The sequence below is a fragment of the Sorex fumeus genome, unplaced genomic scaffold, assembly GCF_029834395.1.
Source record: "Sorex fumeus unplaced genomic scaffold, SorFum_2.1 ptg000149l, whole genome shotgun sequence".
Classification (NCBI taxonomy): domain Eukaryota; kingdom Metazoa; phylum Chordata; class Mammalia; order Eulipotyphla; family Soricidae; genus Sorex; species Sorex fumeus.
The window spans coordinates 5,555,622-5,576,555 of NW_026606206.1; the positions used below are offsets into that span (position 1 = coordinate 5,555,622).

At 46.8% G+C, this 20,934-nt stretch overlaps 1 protein-coding gene across 2 annotated transcripts in view; it reads right to left on the reverse strand.

The window, feature by feature from the left end:
• Positions 1-20,934, reverse strand: part of DOCK8 (dedicator of cytokinesis 8) — a 270,310-nt gene that overhangs the window by 44,973 nt on the left and 204,403 nt on the right. Inside the window, exons 29-34 of one of the 2 annotated variants that reach the window (XM_056106905.1) lie at positions 17,496-17,665; positions 13,219-13,361; positions 9,699-9,881; positions 9,266-9,395; positions 6,784-6,871; positions 1,198-1,294 (exon numbers count right to left, since the gene is read on the reverse strand). In XM_056106905.1, the coding sequence (XP_055962880.1) occupies positions 1,198-1,294; positions 6,784-6,871; positions 9,266-9,395; positions 9,699-9,881; positions 13,219-13,361; positions 17,496-17,665 (811 nt within the window). Of the gene's footprint in view, positions 1-1,197; positions 1,295-6,783; positions 6,872-9,265; positions 9,396-9,698; positions 9,882-13,218; positions 13,365-17,495; positions 17,666-20,934 lie in introns of both variants that reach the window. The other variant, XM_056106904.1, reaches the window with a different exon arrangement.

Consider the following 20,934-nt stretch of genomic DNA (forward strand, 5'->3'; position numbering starts at 1 on the left):
TCAAAATGGCAAAAATATTTTCAGAATTGATGGCACACAAATAAAACTCAAATGTTGTATAAAGATATAACCGATGTGATAACAAGTATTTTTTTACTTTTGTCCTTATCTTACTAGAAGTTGCTCCTTCTAGAAAACTTAAAGATTGGAAACCGGTTCAACTATTTTTTCTAACCTAAAAATCAAAGGAGTAATCTACTCTAATAAATGATTCCTCATTGTAAACATACGAAGACTCACTTTTCAGATTTCATTTCATTTCATTATTCGTCGATTGCCTCGAGCAGGCCCCAGTAACATCTCTTTCATCCTAACCCTGAGATTATATTCAAGGCTCTTTAGGAGAATGAGACCCATCATTGTTACTGGTATTTGGCATATTTGGTAGGCCACGGGGAGTTTGCCAGACTCTGCCCTGTGGGCAGGCTACATTCAATAGCCTGCAAGTTTGTCCAAAGTAGGAATGAGACAATAAGATGTCATAAAAAAAAGTTCTGATAAGATGTCGCGCAGCCGCTAATGCGGACTCAGACTCAGACTCAGAGACTTTTCAGATTATCAAAAAAAAAAAAGCTGTGGTTAGTTTTCTTGAGAATTTTGAGAAACACTCACTTCACAGATGAAATCTGGAAAGGAGTTGTGTTATGGCGAAGTTCACAGTGACACTAAACATTGTTACAATTGGGAAGGCAAATTCCTGGCACAAATGTCTGTCTCCACCAATATGTACTCAAGGCAACCCTCATCAATCATAATCATGCTATTTCTTTTCCCTCGTCTAGTCATAGTCTCAGTTTCCATACTAGATATCATCCATAATTCAACTGGACTTGATTCATTAAACAAGGATGACAAAATTCCCAGATTACTTTCCCGATTATAGATAATGAACTACAAGCCTGACATCCACACAATGAACTCGACAAATAATCAGACAAATATAACCATGCGGGTCAGCTTGTTCAGCAGCTCATTCTTTTTTGAGTGACCAGCAAGTCAGAGAGGCATGAAGAATGCCCGGTGTCTCTGGAATTTGCAGGATAAACACTGTGATTAGCTGAAAACTTCCCAACTTCATTTAAAAAAAAAGTATTTGAGGAGCATTTGATTGCTTTCACAGTTTATTATAAAGAGAGTTCTCATTTCAGTCCAGTCCACATATTCATGCTGAGTCAATCAGATGTTCGTTTTCCTCACCTGGATAATGTTTTCCTGCATATCCAGAATGATTAAATTCGCTTCTGTGGCCAGATTACCGCTGATCAAGGCTTCTTGATCTAGCTCAGCCTTTGTTCTAAAAAAAAAAAACAAAAAGGAGGTAAAATTAAAGTGCGTCTCAAAACTGGCCATAATCCAATGATGGTAATCTATGTACTATAGCATAATGAAAACCTCTGAATAGGCAGCTCTGATATAGGAGTAAGGCCACAGGTAACTGGGGTGCAAAGGATGCTTTCTGCAATTAGTGTCTGCTTAGGAAAATTTTCTATGTTAAGTCTCCAGGCCATCCTCATCCCTACTATTATAAATAATGATGACAATTATAAAAATAACCAAATGGGTAGAAAAGCAATTATTGGTTGCTACTAGCAATTAGGATGCAGTTGGATTTGCCACCCCAAGCCTCAGGGTCTTTCCCGCACCTCAGGTCTGAGAACGCTTTCTAGATCTGAGACAGGGAAATCCGGTGACCAGTTGGCAGGAGGAAGGCCGGGTGAGCTGTGTGGCTGGCCAATGGCAACATTGCTGGTTAGGTCAGAACGATGCTTCGGAGACAGGACAGGGGAGAGGTCAGTCACTCGGCTTTGTAAACAGCCGTGCGGTCACTCAGTCAGGCCTTCTGTTCTTTTCCCAGTGGGGAAGAGGTTATACTCCTGGAGGCAGGCTGGCTGTCTACCATCCTCCTGGACATGATGGGTTCTTTCTACGAGGGAGCGGGACATTGCCTGGAGCTGCTTCTCTACTGGACATCACTGTAGCGACACTACATGTGTTCACTTTTGGGAGAGACTCTTGGATTCTAAGCTGCTCTACATTTTCACTAATTCACTAATTCACTGAATGATCATGTTTGTGAAAACTAAATGAAGGAGAATAGCTATTTTTAGATTTATTGGGAAGTTTAAATTCAAAGCGGTGCCATCCCACAGATAAAACAGAAAGACCACCTGTGCCTCCCATTTGGTGGTAGTCACTCTGAAAAAAAAAAGTAAAAAATAAAAAAGCAAGAACAGGTGAAGCCTGATTTTAATATTTTTTTTTTTTTGCTTTTTGGGTCACACCCAGCGATGCTCAGGGGTTACTCCTGGCTCATGCACTCAGGAATTACTCCTGGTGGTGCTCGGGGGACCATATGGGATGCTGGGAATCGAACCCGGGTTAGCCATGTTGGTTGCATGCAAGGCAAACACCCTACCCGCTGTGCTATCGCTCCAGCCCCCAATATATTTTCCTTAATCCAATGTGCATTAAAAAATACTGTTGGGACTGGAGCAATAGCACAGCGGGTAGGGCATTTGCCTTGCACGCAGCCAACCTGGGTTTCATTCCCAGCATCCCATATGGTCCCCTGAGCACCGCCAGGGGTGATTCCTGAGTGCAGAGCCAGGAGTAACCCCTGTGCATTGCCAGGTGTGACCCAAAAAACAAACAAAAAAAAACCTGTTAAGGTATAATTGCTATAAATTGCTAATGAGACACTTTATTGTCCTCTATCATAGTCAGGCTTCAAACTCTGGTGTGTTTTTCCTTATACAATGACTGTATTAAAAATCCAGAGGTGATCGGTCTGGAGATAGGACCTTGCAAGTATCAGATCCAGATTCTGTCTCTGGTACCTCTTACGGTTGCCTGAACTCCATCAGGAGTGATCCCTGAGCTCAGAGCCAGGAATAGGCTCTGAGCATTGCCAGGTGTGACCCCTCCACCTTAAAAAGTCCCGAGCTGATTGGGTGAATATCAAAAATCCATTAAGATCATGAATCAGTTATTTCGTTTAAAAAAATCCAATAAAAAGACAATTTAAATATTTTTCTAAAAGAAAAAACTAATAGTGTGTTCAGGGTAGAAGAATAGGTAAAAGGGCTGTAGCACGTTTTTTGATCCAGCAGGCCCAGGTTTGGTCTCTTGCGGGACATGGTCCCCTCAGGCACTGCCATGAGTGCCTGCCAGAAGCATTCCGGCTAATGTACTGCAAAATGCGATAGTGCCCTCATCGCTTGATCACTTGACTTCCCGTTATTCGTCCATTTGCTCGAGCGGGCGCCAGTAACGTCTCCATTTGTCCCTGTCGCGTGCTAGTGTAGCCCAACGGCTTCTGTTCGTTCTAGGAACGCGAAGAGCCTCAAACCGATCGTTCATGGTCTCGATGAAGAAGTCTGACCATCTGGTAGGTGGGCAGCCACGCGGTCTTTTGACATCCGGTGGAATCCAGTTGGTAACAGCTCTAGTCCAGTGGTCGTCTTTAAATCTCATTACGTGACCAGCCCATCTGATTTTTGACACCTTGGCAAATGAGACGGAAGGAAGGAAGGAAGGAAGGAAGGAAGAAGGAAAGGAGGGAGGGAGGGAAGAAGGAAGGAAGGAAGGAAAGAAGGAAGGAAGGAAGGAAGAAGGGAGGGAGGGCGGGAGGGAGGAAAGGAAGGAAGGAAGGAAGGACGGAAGGAAGAAGGGAGGGAGGGCGGGAGGGAGGGAGGGAAGAAGAAAGAAAGGAAGGAAGGAAGGAAGGAAGGAAGGGAGAAGGGAGGGCGGGAGAGAGGAAGGGAGGGAGGGAGTGAAGAAGGAAGGAAGGAAGGAAGGAAGGAAGAAGGAAAGGAGGGAGGGAGGGAAGAAGGAAGGAAGGAAGGAAAGAAGGAAGGAAGGAAGGAAGAAGGAAAGGAGGGAGGGAGGGAAGAAGGAAGGAAGGAAGGAAAGAAGGAAGGAAGGAAGGAAGGAAGGAAGGAAGAAGAGAGGGAGGGCGGGAGGGAGGAAAGGAAGGAAGGAAGGAAGGAAGGAAGGAAGGAAGGACGGAAGGAAGAAGGGAGGGAGGGCGGGAGGGAGGGAGGGAAGAAGAAAGAAAGGAAGGAAGGAAGGAAGGAAGGAAGGAAGGAAGGAAGGAAGGAAGGGAGAAGGGAGGGCGGGAGAGAGGAAGGGAGGGAGGGAGTGAAGAAGGAAGGAAGGAAGGAAGGAAGGAAGGAAGGAAGGAAGGGAGGGAGGGAGGGAGGGAGGGAGGAAGGAAGGAAGGAAGGAAGGAAGGAAGGAGGGAAGGAGGGAGGGAGGGAGGGCGGGAGGAAGGAAGGAAGGAAGGAAAGGAGGAAGGAAGGAAGGAAGGATGGAAGGAAGGAAGAAGGGAGGGAGGGAGGGAGGGAGGGAGGGAAGAAGGAAGGAAGGAATAAGGGAAGGAGGGAGGGAGGAAAGGAAGGAAGGAAGGAAAGAAGGAAGGACGGAAGGAAGGAAGAAGGGAGGGAGGGCGGGAGGGAGGGAGGGAAGAAGGAAGGAAGAAAGGAAGGAAGGAAGGAAGAAGGGAGGGAGGGAGGGAAGGAAGGAAGGAAGGAAGGAAGGAAGGAAGGAAAGAAGGACGGAAGGAAGGAAGCAGGAAGGGAGGGTGGGAGGGAGGGAAGAAGGAAGGAAGGAAGGAAGGAAGGAAGGAAGGGAGGGATGGAGGGAGAAGGGAGGGCGGGAGGGAGGGAGGGAGTGAGGAAGGAAGGAAGGAAGGAAGGAAGGGAGGAAGGAAGGAAGGAAGGAAGGAAGGAAAGAAGGACGGAAGGAAGGAAGCAGGAAGGGAGGGTGGGAGGGAGGGAAGAAGGAAGGAAGGAAGGAAGGAAGGGAGGGAGGGAGAAGGGAGGGCGGGAGGGAGGGAGGGAGTGAGGAAGGAAGGAAGGAAGGAAGGAAGGAAGGAAGGAAGGGAGGAGGGAAGGAGGGAGGGAGGGAAGAAGGAAGGAAGGAAAGAAGGAAGGAAGGAAGGAAGGAAGGAAGGAAGGAAGGAGGGAAGAAGGGAGGAAGGAAGGAAAGAAGGAAGGAAGGAAGGAAGGAAGAAGGGAGGGAGGGCGGGAGGGAGGGAACAAGGAAGGAAGGAAGGAAGGAAGGAAGGAAGGAAGGAAGGAAGAAGGGAGGGAGGGAGGGAGGGAAGAAGGGAGGAAGGAAGGAAAGAAGGAAGGAAGAAGGGAGGGAGGGAGGGAGGGAAGAAGGGAGGAAGGAAGGAAAGAAGGAAGGAAGGAAGGAAGGAAGGAAGGAAGGAAGGAAGGAAGGAAGGAAGAAGGGAGGGAGGGCGGGAGGGAGGGAGGGAAGAAGGAAGGAAGGAAGGAAGGAAGGAAGGAAGGAAGGAAGGAAGGAAGGAAGGACATTGCCCACTGCCATGCAGGTTTGGAGAAGTAAAACATGTGCTCTAGCAATGAGCAGCCCACCAGGGCAAGAGCCGAGTCAGTGGGTCAGGAGGCCCTGCCTGCGAGCTCAGTGCTGTGCGACACACCAGTTTACACACCTAGGGAGACCACACCTTGCTAGACTCCCCAGACTCCTTCCACTCACAAACGGGTAACCTCATGATCTCAGACCTAACACCTTACTGCAGGCACATTAAAAAAATGTTGTGTTTTTTTTTTTAAATTACCTGTGGTAGAACATATGTTCTCCCCAAACCAAATATCACATCAAACCACTCAGGGAACACAGAGCAAGAAAAGAACACTCAGAACAAATGGATCTTACTGTTCACACTGACAACCAGGCTTGTCAAGTCACATCTATCCAAAAAATATAACGTGTTTGTCTTTTTAATGGTTTAAGATAAACTGGAGTCCCCAAAGGCCCATTAGTGGACAAGAGTGACTCATTCTGTGGTAATAACAAAGACAGTCATTCACTGCTATTCGCCAGATAACTGTTCTCCAAGGCTCTCCCACCCACACTCTCCACGGGAGCTTCCAACTATGGGGATGCCTGCAAGCGTGTGCAAAAGGTGTCCTCAGCCACTCAGTGGGCGTCCAGACTCATGAGCCCACCTGATGCCAAGAGGAAGAGAAAATAGGAGCTACCCAGCTACCCAGTCAGGAGCAGATTTAGATATAAGTGCTCATCTAGGTGTGGGATACACTTCATATACACACCTACATATCTCAGGCACTCTCACTCATATATACGCCTATATATCTCAGACACTCTCATTCATATATACACCTACATATCTCACAGATTTCTATTGCATACTTAAGACAAGAACCACTGTTAATATTTTGGCAAATTCCCTTCTACTATTTATAGCATTTGCTATATGTTGTAAGAGATTTAAGGTTCTGCTTTAAAACCAGGTGTAACCCTACTTCTGTTTGCTTAGTTTTATAAGCATTTCTTGTGTCATTAAAATGCCTCTGAAAATTTTAATGTCGACCCAAGATACCATGATGTGACTTTTATTGAGCATGTAAAAGGCCTCCAACACTTTAAGATGACTTTGTATAATGCTGACATAAATATCTCTGAGCAGACATCGTTGCCCCTGTTTCTGGATAGGAAGTACAGGTTAATGGCGTACACTGCCCTTCACCGTGAGCTGCTTTTTGTTAAGCTGAGGCTGCTGATTAGTCGTTATCTCTAAAGGCTTATCAATGTGAGAAATATTTCAGAGCTGGAAATCATCGCTCTTTCTGCCCTTGGTTTCCTGGGCCCCTGGATGAACTGAATTTAAACAGATAGCACTGTTTCCTTTTCTGACCCTAGGAAGGACGGGGTTGTTTCAGTAATTCAAGTAGCCTGAGAATAGCTGTTTTGGATTTGAGGTAAAGGGAGCAGAAAGTCGCCAGGACTCACTTATCTAGCTTCTCGTTAGCTTGTCGCCATTGTGTCTGGTCTTTCTTCCATCTCAAATTTTCATTCAGTCCTTGAAATCGGTCATTCGCTAGGAGTTCAGAAGTGCACAAGAATATGATTAGCATGAAACCCTTCAAGATAACCAGGAGTTTCGACTCCAACCACCCCCGCCAAAAGGGCAGGATGCAAGGACGTAGCACCCTCTTGCCTTTGCCTTGCCCCTTGGATGCCTCTGAGGGGTCCCAGGAGCCCTGGACCAGGTGGTTGTGGACTGCTCTTTGAAGAACTCCCGACTTTACAGAGTGTTGCTGAGCATGTCTCGGGAGCACAGGGGTCCAGGAATTCACCCTGAAGCATCTGGGTACTGAATGAGTATGCAAAGCACCAGTGACACAGTGGAGGTCCCCCAAGCTCCCTGACATTGGGTCCAGTATCACTGCTGTTGTGTTTGAATTGGAGAGCACCAAGACAGATGGTCTGCAGTGAGCTCTGCCTTTTCAAGGCCCTACTTGGTGGGGTGGGAACCCTGGGGGCCTGGAACATTCTGAAACACCGGGAAAACATACGCTCTGTCATGCCCGGACCCATAACTGAGGACATCATCTTGGAGCCAGAATGATCTGGTTTCAAAACCAAAATCTCTCCAAAAAGTAGGAATGGGATACTGATTTGACTCAGTTATCTCCACCTCTAAGCGTCTATAACCTCCCCCCAAATGCCCTCCCCAAAACATTAGTGTCAACTGAATGCCTATGTCCACTGCAGCTCTTAGGACAGTAGCCAGGATATGGAAGCAACCCAAATGACCAATAACAGATGGGAGAGCCCGGCAAGCTACCGAGAGTATTCGATATGCCAGACACAGTAACAACAATAACAGATGAATTAATAAAAAAAAATTGTAGCGCATATCACAATGGAGTACTACGCAGTACTATTGGAACAAATAAAGCCATGCAGTTTGTGGCACCTTGGGTGGGATTGGAGGGCATCGAGCTGAGTGAAAGAAGGGCAAATATGGAATGATCTCACTCATCTGTGGTAGGTAGAGAAACAAATCGAGGGTAGGAACAATATCAATCAATAATAAATCTCAGGGCTGGAGCAATAGCACAGCGGTAGGGCATTTGCCTTGCACACAGCTGGCCTGGCCGACCCGAGTTCGATTCCTCCGCCCCTCTCGGAGATCCCGGCAAGCTACCGAGAGTATCTCGCCCGCACGGCAGAGCCTGGCAAGCTCCCCGCGACGTATTCAACATGCCAAACACAGTAACAAAAAGTCTCACGATGGAGACGTTACTGGGCCCGCTCGAGCAAATCGATGAACAACGGGAGGACAGTGACAGTGACAGTGACAGTAAATCTCAGATATTAGAAACGTGAGGGGCTTGACCAGAAAGGTGGGATAGGGGGGTGAGGAGGGAATGAACAGGGTGTGGGGAAAATCTTCTGGGAGCTGAAGAGGTTGGTTCTCAAGCTGTTGGGTGGTACTAGGGGAGGAAACAGTCTGCACTGAAACTACAATCTACAAAATATGGCTGGGAAGGAAGGTACATTGGACTGAACTGGACGTAGGATGGGTCATGGGCATTCTGGTGGTGGCGGGGTGGGCAGTAACTTTAAACGTCAGTCCCAGACACCTGAACACTCCTGTAACCTAATCACATAAACTATTTTAAAACAATTATCGGGGGGGTTTTGATCAGGGGTGCATAGACCAGGCAAAGAAGAGGTTCTGGAGGGGCCCAGAGTGATCACACAGCATGTAGGGGGTTTGCCTTGCACACAGCTGACCCGGGTTTGATTCCTAGCACCCTATATGGTCCCCCTAGCATCGGCAGGAGTAACTCCTGAGTGCAGAGCCAGGAGTCACCCCTGAGCATGGTCAGGTGTGACCCAAAAAGATTTAAAAAAAAAAAGAAAGAAAGAAGAGGTGCTGGGTTCACAGGGGGCCTTTGTCCCAAAGAATCTCCTTCCTCTTGGAGGCCAGCCACACATGCTAGGGGAAAAGGCAGCTCAGATAGAGAAGGGAGCACCAAGTAAAGGGTGTTGGGAGGATCCTCCCAGGATGGGAGAAGCATGCTGAAAGTAGACTATGGACCAAATATGATTGCCACCCACTGCCTCTTTTGCAAACCACGACACCCAATAAGAGAGAACAAAAGGGAATGCCCTGCCACAGAGGCAGGGTGGGATGGGGGATTGGGGGTGGGAGGGATACTGGGACCCGTGGTGGTGGAGGATTGGCACTGGTGGAGGGATGGGCACAACATTTGTAAGTCTACAACTGTACCTCGTGATGTCTCACTAATAAAAATTAAAAAAAAAAAAGAAAGAATCTTCTTCCTCTGAAATGACAACCAAGTCTCTGTAAAGGGATGGTGACTCAACTCCTGGAGGGGGCGGGGGGTCCCTTCCTTGGCGCAAAGGATGACTTGCCCTGGTGGGAATGTTGGGGGGAGCTGACCTCCCACACACCTACCTACGATCCGCCGTCGCATCATCTCCCCACGCGCTCCTTCCCCACGCAGCAAAGCCTCCTCCAGCCTGGCCTTGGCGTCCCGGGACTTCTGCAGCACCTGGGTACTGACTTTGTCAGAACTCTGCTTTCCCTGTGCAGGACACAGGCAGGAGGACACTGAGTGTGGGGAGAGCTGTCCATGCAGAGAATCCTGCATAGGCATCGCCGGGGTCGGGCCAGGCTAAGTCCTGCGGTGGGCGATGGAACTCTCCCCGCTGAAGGCAGAGATCTGATCCCTGTGGGACTGTCCTCGCCGCACTGCAGGCGGTGGTGGACTTTCATACGGAGGTGAGAATAAGGGACGCTGTCAAAGCCGAATGAGTGGCGGCGAGACGACGGAACTGAATGGAGCGGGAAGGGCAGGTGACCCCCGCGGCGGCCGTCCTGCACTTACTTTGTACTCAAAGCACGAGACACAGATGAAGAGCAGGTCTAAGATCCTGTTGAGCTGCATGGATGGCAGGTCTGCAATCCACCTCCTGATGAGGATCTGGTCCGTGTTTTTCATAATCCAGAGGAAGCAGACCATGAGGTTGCGGGTGGTGTCTGCGTTGAGCATGTTGTACTGCTTGTAGGGCTGGAAGAAGGCAGATCGGGAGAGGGATGCAGGCAGGAAACTGGGCATCAGGGGGAATGCAGCTCATGGGGGCTGTCTAGGGGAGCGGTCTTTGGGCGCGGGGACCCTGTACCCTGGGCTGGGCAGGTAAAGGGGGCGACCTGGGGCCACCCATGTCAATGTGCGTGTTCTCTGGGGAGCAGGGTGGTCTGGTGGGCTGCCCTGGACTCTGTCCACCACCCGACCCCCCATCTCAGTGCCAACGTGAGAGTAGAGCTCAAGCTATTTCCTCTTCAAGCCAGACCCTGAGGGCAACCCCACTAGGCTCCACTAATGCCTAAACTGTTTAAAGATTTAGCTTCGGGGGCTGGAGCAATAGCACAGCAGGTAGGGCGTTTGCCTTGCACGCGGCCGACCTGGGTTCGATTCCCAGCATCCCATATGGTCCCCTGAGAACCGCCAGGGGTAATTCCTGAGTGCAGAGCCAGGAGTAACCCCTGAGCATCGCCGGGTGTGACCCAAAGAGCAAGAAAAAAAAAAAAGATTTAGCTTCTTACTCTGATAGCTATACACAACGTAATAGTACTCAACTATAAACAGAGGATGGAATCGGGCAATTTGCCTGCTACGTGGAAGGAACTGGAGAGAATCATGCTGAGTGAAGCCAGAGAGAAGAACGGGGACAGACACAGAAAATTGGCTCTCATTTGTGGGATATATCAAAGCGCAGTAAGGGAAGAACAAGCGGTCAAAGCGGCAGAAGAATCTGAGAACTGCCCTTTAGATCAGAGCTCACCAGGGCAGTGAGATGTGGGGATGGGGCGGGGGCGGTGAAGCAGGGAACAGGGGTGAGGGGAGGATGCTGAGACATTGGCAGGGGCCAGAAACACGTGCTTGGCTGGCTGGGGGTGTTGGAATGTTTTATGCACAAAACCCCACCATTATGGTATTATGAAATTGTGAATCATGATGGCTAAATAAAATTATATATATATATACCTTGACAAAGAAGCTAAATTCTTTATCTATAATATAAAGAATTATTCTACATATTTGAAAATATAATATATTAATATATAATATTTAAATATAATATATTAAATCGATTCCTCCGCCCCTCTCGGAGAGCCTGGCAAGCTACTGAGAGTATTCAATAAGCCAAACACAGTAACAAGAAGTCTCACAATGGAGATGTTACTGGGCCCACTCGAGCAAATCGATGAACAACGGGAGGACAGTGACAGTGACAATGTATTAAATGTATTTATACATAATACGGCTGGAGCGATAGTACAGCGGTAGGGCGTTTGCCTTGTGCACAGCCAGCCCAGTTGAGCTGGGTTCAATTCCTCCGCCCCTCTCGGAGAGCCCGGCAAGCTACCGAGAGTATCTTGTTCGCACAGCAAAGCCTAGCAAGCTCCCCGTGATGTATTCGATATGCCAAAAACAGTAACAGCAAGTCTCACAATGGAGATGTTACTGGTGCCCACTCAAGCAAATCAATGAACAATAGGAGGACAGTGCTACAGTGCTATATTTTACATAATATATAATATATTATTATATGTAATTTTAAAAATATTATATATTATACATGTTTGACAAAAAGCTAAATTCTTTATATATAATATAAAGTATATATACCTTGACAAAGATGCTAAATTCTTTATATAAAATATAAAGTATATATATATACCTTGACAAAGAAGCTAAATTCTTTAATATATATAATATATAAATAAATATATATAAATACATCTATAATGTATATAAATACATATATATATAAATACATATATAGAAATAATTTAGCTTCGCTGTCCGAGGATAATGTGTTATGCACTGCTCAGAAAAATATCAGTCAAATCCGTAATTACAGACCTCTGTAATGGGACTTAGACCACAGCTATGTTTTGCTGGGGTTGGGTGTGGGTCCCAGGCGGCTTGCTTTAGCATCCTGGCCGCACGTGTTCGTGTCAGAGTGCTGAGCGCACTTTCTGTTCCTCAGCCAACAGAGCACGTCCCCTGGCTGCACCCTCAGCTCCTGCGGCGAAGCTCATATCCAGTGGAATGCAACAGTCACCTCACGATGACGCACTGAAGGTGGCAGGGGACTGTCATTCAGGACTTGGGAAGGTCTGTTCACTTTATTTTTCTGAGTATGTCTCTCTCTCTCTCTCTCTCTCTCTCTCTCTCTCACACACACACACACATACACACACACACACACACTACTACTACTACTGTAATATCGTAACCACCAGGAAGGCACTCAAGCCTCCTCTGACAAGACGGATGCCTGAGAGGTGGCAGAGGTCAGAAATACTTCAGTATCAAAAGCAGGCAGTATCGATCAGGCTATGGAAGGAGTGACGGCATGTCTCGTTCATACACTACTCTCTGCCCGCCAACCCTGGTGCTACTGGAGGCTGGCAACACTGTCTTGGCACATCAAGGACCGTGCAGGGAGAGATCTAGACCCACACCCCAAGGGAATCAGAGGTAATATTCCCAAAGGAGTATCAGCCTGTAGAATCTGCATAAAGGACAAAGCCAAACAATGCTATATATATAGGCTCTCTGAGGACTTAGAAAGCTCAAATCTTGGGGCTGGAGCGATATCACAGCAGGTAGGGCGTTTGCCTCACATGTGGCTGACCCTGGTTTGATTCCCAGCATCCCATATGGTCCCCCGAGAACCTCCAGGAGGAATTCCTGAGTGCAGAGCCAGGAGTGACCCCTGAGCATTGCCGGGTGTGACCCAATAAGCTCAAAAAGAAAGCAAACTGAAATCTTTCACCTAAGTGCTCGCCTCAAGAAGTAAGAGTCCCTAATCTAGTGTTTTTTGTTTTGTTTTGTTTTGTTTTGTTTTGGCAAGCAGGGGAGGCAGGTACAGCTTGAAGAACAAGCAGTCAGAAACAAGACAGCTCAAGGGGCCGAAGAGACTCTACAGAGGGTAAGGCACTTGTCTTGCACGCGGCTGTCCAGGGTTCCATCCGGGGGCATTTCCTATGGTTCCCTGAGTCCTACCAGGAGTAAGCCCTGAGCACTGATGGGTGGGCCCAAGAGTTCACTTGTGGGAGCCTTGTCTTAACTCCGCAGCAGTGATCTCAGCGTCCTCTAGGCCCTCAGTCTGGCTTGGGAGCCCCCGTGAGACAGACCATGGTGGATTCGTCTCTTGCTGCTCCTGAGCCTGGCCTGACTCCAGAGGCTTCCCTGGGCAGTCCAGCCTCGAGGCGATTCCTTCAGCGTCAAACAAGAAGGAAGGCACTTCCGTGCCTGCTCTGGGCCGGGTTCAGTGATGGGAAAAGAAAGATACAGAAGCAAAGGGAAACCAGAGGGTTGGGCAGTAGCGTACCAAGGAAGACAGGGTGAGTCCATTCGTCTTCAGATTAAAATGATTGCCGGCAATGGCCAGAGCCACGTTCTGGTTGATTGCGCTGCTTCCGTCTTGTTCTTCCTCTGAGCCACTGGCGCGGTTTTTACCACCGCGGGCATCTGCTGCTGCAATGGAAATATCATCAGTTTTATTTAAAAAAAAAAAGAAGAAGAAGAGAGGGACAGACATAGGAAAATCGCTTTCATCTGGGGGACATAAAGTAACAAAATAGGAGACTAACACCGGAGAATAGCTGAGATCAGTACCAGAAGGATTACTCCATGGCTTAGAGGCCAGCCGGGCATTCTAGGGGAAAGGGCAGCTCAGATAGAGAAGGGAGCACCAAATAAAGGGTGTTGGGAGGGTCCTCCCAGGAGGGGAGATGCATGTTGAAAGTAGACTATGGACTGAACATGTTTGCCACTCAAAGCCTCTATTGCAGACCACAACACTCAAAAGGAGAGAGAGAACAAAAGGGAGTGCCCTGCCACAGAGGCGGGGTGGTATGGGGGTTTGGGGGGTGGGAGGGATACTGGGATCCGTGGTGGTGGGAAATGGGCACTGGTGGAGGGATGGGTATTTGATCATTGTATAACTGAAACCCAAGCACAAAAATTTGTAAGTCTACAACTGTACCTCATGGTGTTTCACTAACAAAAATATAAAAAAAACTATGTTATTTATCAAAAATATAAGATGCTAGAAATGGGGGAAGTATTTAATGTTAACAGATTTGAAGAGTTAATATTGTTAAAATGATTGATTCTATACATACTCCATTGAATTCTTGATATCGTTCAAGGATTTAGAATAAACTCTACTAACACTCATATAGAATCATAAAACTCTTTTAATAGATAAATCAATTATAAAATATTTATATAAAACATGTTATATATTTGTAAAATAAAAATACAAATTACCATAAAAAAAAAAAGAAAGAAAGAAAAAAAACCTGTTCTTTGGTATTTAACCAAAGGAAGGGGAAACTTACGCCCACGTAAACATCTGTGGGTGTAAGTTTCATGCAGGGCCATTTTGTGTGTGGCCAGCCTCTATTCAATCCCTGGCTCCACACGGTCCCCAGAGCACTGGTGGGGATGGCTCTGGAGGCCAGGTGACTTGGATAATTGCTGGCACTGCCACGTGACCCACCAATCCCCAAAGAATAGTCTTTTAAAAAATCTTCGGTGATGTCAAGTTGAGTTGGGCTGGAGCAATAGCACAGCGGGTAGGGCGTTTGCCTTGCACACGGCCAACCCGGGTTCGATTCCTCCATCCCTCTCAGAGAGGCCGGCAAGCTACCGAGAGTATCCCACCCGTGAGGCAGAGCCTGGCAAGCTCCTCGTGGTGTATTCAATATGCCAAAAACAGTAACAACAAGTCTCGCAATGGAGACGTTACTGGTGCCTGCTCGAGCAAATCGATGAACAATGGGAGGACAGTGCTACGGTGCTACAGATGTCAAGCTGAGCATAATGTTTCTATCTGTCCCCTACCTAATATCCACCGAGTGACTGATATTTATTAGTCATCAAGGTGAGTATGGTTATTTAAAGCCTGCCAATTAGCAGTGTTTGCTATCATCCATGGAAAAAGTGTACAGGTTGGTCCATCACGGTCATGGTCCTCCCGTTGTTCATCGATTTGCTCGAGCGGGCCCAGTAACGTCTCCATTGGAGACTTTGTTGTTACTGTGTCTGGCATATCGAATACGTCACGGGTAGCTTGCCAAGGCTCTGCCATGCGGGCGAGATACTCTCGGTAGCTTGCTGGGCTCTCCGAGAGGGGCGGAGGAATCGAACTCGGGTCGGCCGTGTGGGCCATGTGCAAGGCAAACGCCCTACCTGCTGTGCTATCGCTCCAGCCCCAGGTTGGTCCATAAAGGAGATAAAATGTTAGGCAGATTAGTTTGAACATTGTTTCCAAAGCTCAAAAAAACAAAATTTTTCTAAAGCTTTTATGACATTTTCCTGGAATAGTTCTTAAACCTTTTGGGCTGGAGAGATAATACAATGGGTAAGGTGCTGGCCTTGAACACGGATGACCCAGGCTTGATCCCTGGCATCCCAGGTGGTCTCCTGAGCAATGGCTAGAGTGAGCCCTGAGTACGGAGCCAGGAGTAAGCCCTGAGTATAACCAGGTGTGACCTTGCTTTGGGAGCTAGTAAGTCGTAGGTTTTCAAACAAAACGTTCTAGAACATTTTAGGCAGAATTCCATAAATCACCTATCATGCTATGAATTACATCTTAAAAATTCTGAAGATCACTCTCCTTGGTTTGCCCCCTAATTCAGACATGACCAAGGAAGCCCTGTGCCAGGCTTACTTCTACAACTTCCACACCCACTGGGAGGCTCATTTGAATTCAATAAAAAATAGTCACAAATCACAATCACAAATCATCCTGATATTCGTCGATTGCCTCAAGCAGGCCCCAGTAACGTCTCCTTCATCCTAGCCCTGAGATTATATCCAAGGCTTTTTAGGAAAATGAGACCCATCATTGTTACTGGTATTTGGCATATTGGGTCCGCCACGGGGAGTTTGCCAGACTCTGCCGTGTGGGCAGGCTACATTCGGTAGCCTGCCAGTTTGTCCAAAGTAGGAATGAGATGTCATAATAAGATGTCTTATTGAAAAATAGTCATTACAAGGATTTTAGGAAGAATCAGGGGAGGGAGTTTAGAGCATACCCCATGGTGTTCAGAGATCACCATGAGTGGTGCTCAGGGATCACCTGGCAGGGCGTAAGGGACCCTCTGCAGTGCCAGGGATCGAACCAGGGTCGGTCACATGCAAGGCAAGTGCCGTAAGCACTCTGCTATCTCTCCGGCCTGATTCTAGAAATTATTGGCTCACACAATACTTAGGTTGTACTTGGAAAAAGTGGGAAATTCTGGATGGTTTAGTATTCCAAGCATGACTGACGGCAAGGTTGGAGAGCTCAAGTAAGCACTACACGGACCTTACAACAGTCAGAAAGGGAAAAGGATAGGAAGTTGGGATTATCGTTTGCAGGCACCAGACAAAACACTTGTAACTGGGAAAGATTAGAGTCTTATTCTTTGTTCCCTGGTTCATTTCACACCATCCAAATAAATCCAGGGGATGCACAAATGCCACTTACACCATTTATCCTTTCTTCTGGGTGTGAAGTGGGAAACTTCTACCCTTAGACTGAACATCTTTATTCTCCTGCCACCAAATGGATACCATGACATTTATTATTATTTTGGTACGGAACAAATGTTAAAGGTCATTTGAGTCTGATTCTTTTTTTGAAAAAATTTTTTTGGGAGGGAAACACCCGGAGATGCACAGGAATTACTCCTGGCGGTGCTCAGGGGACCATATGGGATCCTGGGAATCGAATCCAGGTCAGCCGCATGCAAGGCAAATGCCCTACCGCTGTGCTATTACTCCAGCCCCAATTTGAGTCTGCTTCTTTCCTTAAACATTCATTCAAGCAAACAGAGGGAACTAAGTGCTGGAGAAAAGTGTTAAGAGTAGTAACCTCTCAGGGGAGTGACTTTATTACTCTCTCATTCTTTGTGGTGGGTGGTCTTTAATCAAACTGTACCAGCAGACCAATGAACAAAAGATCAGTAAGCAGACAAATAAGTTCTAAATAAGGATGCATAGCACAGCGGGTAGGGCGTTTGCCTTGCACGCAGCCAACATGGCCGACCCAAGTTCGATTCCTCCGCCCCTCTCGGAGAGCCCGGCAAGCTACCGAGAGTATTCGATATGCCAGACACAGTAACAACAAAGTCTCCAATGGAGACGTTACTGGGCCCGCTTGAGCAAATTGATGATCAATGGGAGGGCCTTTACCTTTACCTTTACCTTTACTTAGAAAAACAAACAACAGAGAGCCAGAGATGCGGCTCAGACCAAGAGACTGTGCCTTGCCTGTGTGAGGTCCTGGGTTTGATCCCTGACACAACAACAAATAAAACACACACACACATTAGGAGGCTGAAGAGATGATATGGCAGGCAGGGTGCTTGCCCTGCATGCAGCCAACCCAGGTTCCATCCTGGCTCCGAAGATGGTCCCCTGAGCAATGGCAGGAGTGATTCCTGAGCACAGAGCCAGGAGTAAGCACTGAACACCACAGGATGTAGCGCCAAAGCAAAAAACAAAACAAAGTATTCGGCGTACATCTGAGAGGTCTAAGGAACAAGTGAGGTATCTAGCAGGGGTCCACGTCAATGAAAGCAATCCAGAGGCGGGAAGAGAAAACATTTTTACCTGTAAAATCATACAGCTGCGGCAAAGCATCCAAAATGATGCCAACCAGAGGCAGGTAAAGGGCCGCAATTTTGACCTTCACCTCTGGCTTGACACAGCGCGGGTCCAGGTCGTGGGAACTGAGCAGGCTGTGGATGGCGCTGACCGCTTTCCTCTGCACTCTGCTGATCCTGCCGGGCACAATACAGAAACCCAGAGGTTACAGCGAAGTGAGATGTACCAAGACACTCTTAAACACCGAGGTGTGACGAGCAAGGCCCCAAGTAACAAGACAGTGTGAAGATCAAGAAAATAAGGCAGCAGTGTACAGAATTCACAGTAGATGCCTTCGTTCTAATGCTGAACCTACTGGCATTAGTACAATGTCATGGTCACGGTCCTCCCGTTGTTCATCGATTTACTCGAGCGGGCCCAGTAACGTCTCCTTCATGAGACTTGTTGTTACTGTGTTTGGCATATTGAATACGTCACGGGTAGCTTGCCAGCCTCTGTATTTTTGGTTTTTTTTTTTTTTGTGCTTTTTGGGGGAGTCACACCCAACATTGCACAGGGGTTACTCCTGGTTCATGCACTCAGGAACTACTCCTGGGGTGCTTGCGGGACCAGATGGGATGCTGCGAATCGAACCCGGATTGGCCGCGTGCAAGGCAAATGCCCTACCCGCTGTGCTATTGCTCCAGCCCCACGAGGTTTTAAATTTGAGAGAAAATGAGAAGGCTTCAACCCATTCTACTGTTTAGTGATATTCATTATATTTATCAATTGGCACACATGTGGTTGTTTCCAGATTTTTTACTATTATTCATTGTGAATGCTACTATGAGCATGTAGGCTGGAGGCCGACCCGACCAACCCCGATTTGATTCCTCTGCCCCTCTCAGAGAGCCTGGCAAGCTACCGAGAGTATCTCGCCTGCACCTCAAAGTCTCGAAAGCTCCCCAGGACATATTCGATATGCCAAGCACAGTAACAACAAGTCTCCCAATGGAGACATTACTGGGCCCGCTCGAGCAAATCGATGAACAATGGGAGCACAGTGCTACAGTGCTATTATGAGCATGTCTAAGTTTTTGTGTGGATTTATAGTTTCCTTTTCTTGGGGATCTATATCGGAGTAGAACTACTGGGCCACGTGTAACTCTCTGTTTAACTTTTAGAAGAAACACCAAATTGTTTTTCACTGTAGCTACACCCATCAGTCCATATTTCTACCAGCAGTGTAGGAAGGTTCCATTTTCTCTCTACTGACACTGGCTCCTTTCTATTCATCACCTTATGGATATGCGAATACCACAGACAGAACATGTCCTCCAAAACTGTCACCTGTGGTGTGATGGTGCTTTGAGGGAGTCCTTTAGCAGGGGGACAGAGCATGGGGGGTGACGCCCTCACAAGCACAATCAGTACCCAGTGAAAAAGGGTTCCCTGTCCATTTCTGCCATGCAAGGACAGCCAGAGATCCACCTGGGGATGAGGAAGTGGGTTCTCACTAAGTTTGTGGCCTTTTGCTTGTTCTTGAATTTCCCAGCTCCAGAATGATAAGAAATAAATGCCCACTGTTGTAAGCCAGTCTCCGACATTTTCATTTTAGCAGCCAAAATTAAGGAATATTTAACGAGGTTATTATTGTTTTTTGGTTTGGGGGCCCACACCTGGTGGTACACAGGGCTTACTCCTGGCTCTGTGCTCAGGATCATTCCTTATGGGGTCCCAGGGATAAAACTGGGGTTGGATATATGCATTGAAAGCGTGTTCCCCTCTGTGCTCTTTTTGGTCTAAGAAATATTTAACTAATTTTCATATGCATTTATCTTATTGTTAATGATGCTGGATGTATTTTTTATTTGCTTATTGGTCATATCTTCTTTGAACAAATGTCTTTTAAAAACTGGATCTGCTTGCATTCATCTGGGGGATATAAAGTAGCAAATTATGAGATTAATACCCAAGAATAGCTGAGATCAGCACCAGGAGGATTACTCCATAACTTAGAGGCCAGCCGGGTATCCTAGAGGAAAGGGCAGTTCAGATAGAGAAGGGAGCACCAAATAAAGGGTGTTGGGAGGATCCTCCCAGGAGGGGAGATGCATGCTGAAAGTAAACTATGGACTGAACATGGTTTTGCCACTCAATGCCTCTTTTGCAGACCACAACACCCAAAAGGAGAGAGAGAACAAAAGGGAGTGCCCTGCCACAGAGGCAGGGTGGGATGGGGGGGAATGGGGGGTGGGAGGGATACTGGGATCCGTGGTGGTGGGAAACGGGCACTGGTGGAGGGATGGGTATTTGATCATTGTATAATCGAAACCCAAGCACAAAAATTTGTAAGTCTACAACTGTACCTCATGGTGTTTCACCAATAAAATTTTTTTTAAAAATTGGATCTTCATTTTTTTTTCCCTGGGTCGTAAGATTTTAAAAAGGTATTCTATGGGCTGGGGAGCGGAGTCAGCTGTAGAGGGTGAGATCGTCCACATTCCATCCCATTCCATCCCTAAGCACTGAATAATCAGGCCTTGTACTGCATCACTGGGAAAAACACTACTAAAAAGTGAACTAAAACAAAGTATATTCTAGATACAAACCCATTATTTCTATAGTTCGTTCAGTATTTTATCCTATATGTGCACCATTTTTTGCTTTCTTAATAATGGCTTCTGAGTTCATAGAATTTAATTTTTATAAAGTTTAGAAATAAACGTTCATCATCTGTCGCTCAGACTTTAGGCAGATCAGTTCTGAGAACTCATTGTATGATTCAGTTTCATAGAGTATCTTTAGGAGTCTTATAGTTTCAGCACATTTAGGTGTTTGATGCAATCTAAGTTAACTTTTTGGGTGTTTTTTAGCTGCTGGTGGTGGTGTGGTGTCGGGGATACATTCCTGGTAACAGAAGCCCAGACGTCCCAGTCTGAGGGCTCGGAGCTCAGCGATGTGGTATACTAAGCCCTCGTGGTGCCGGGACCATTAGGTCTACACCCAGCAGTGCCTGGGAAGCCTTGGGGTGCAGGGAATTGATCTTGGGGTCTAGTGCATGCATGATATTATGCCTCTAAGTTAACTTTTGTTTATGATGTGGGAGAGGGGTTCAAGCTAACGCTGAAGTTAAATCCTAAAAGTAGATATCCTATTCCAGCAAATTTGTTGACAACTCTTTCCTTTCTCCATGAAATATTTTGCACACTTGTCAAAAATCAAGCGACTATTTATGTGAGAATTAATTTTTTCCACCGAATTCAATTTCATAGAACGCTAGTTTACCTTTATGCCAGAATCACATTCTTTTACTACTTTTTGGGTATTTATTAAGTTTTGAAATCAGGAAATGATGTGAGTCTTCTGATTTTGTTCTTACTTTAAAAAAATGTTTTGGCTATATTAGGTATCTTGTGCTCAGGGGTCATTTGGTGGTGCTTGGGGGACAATATGTGGTATTGTT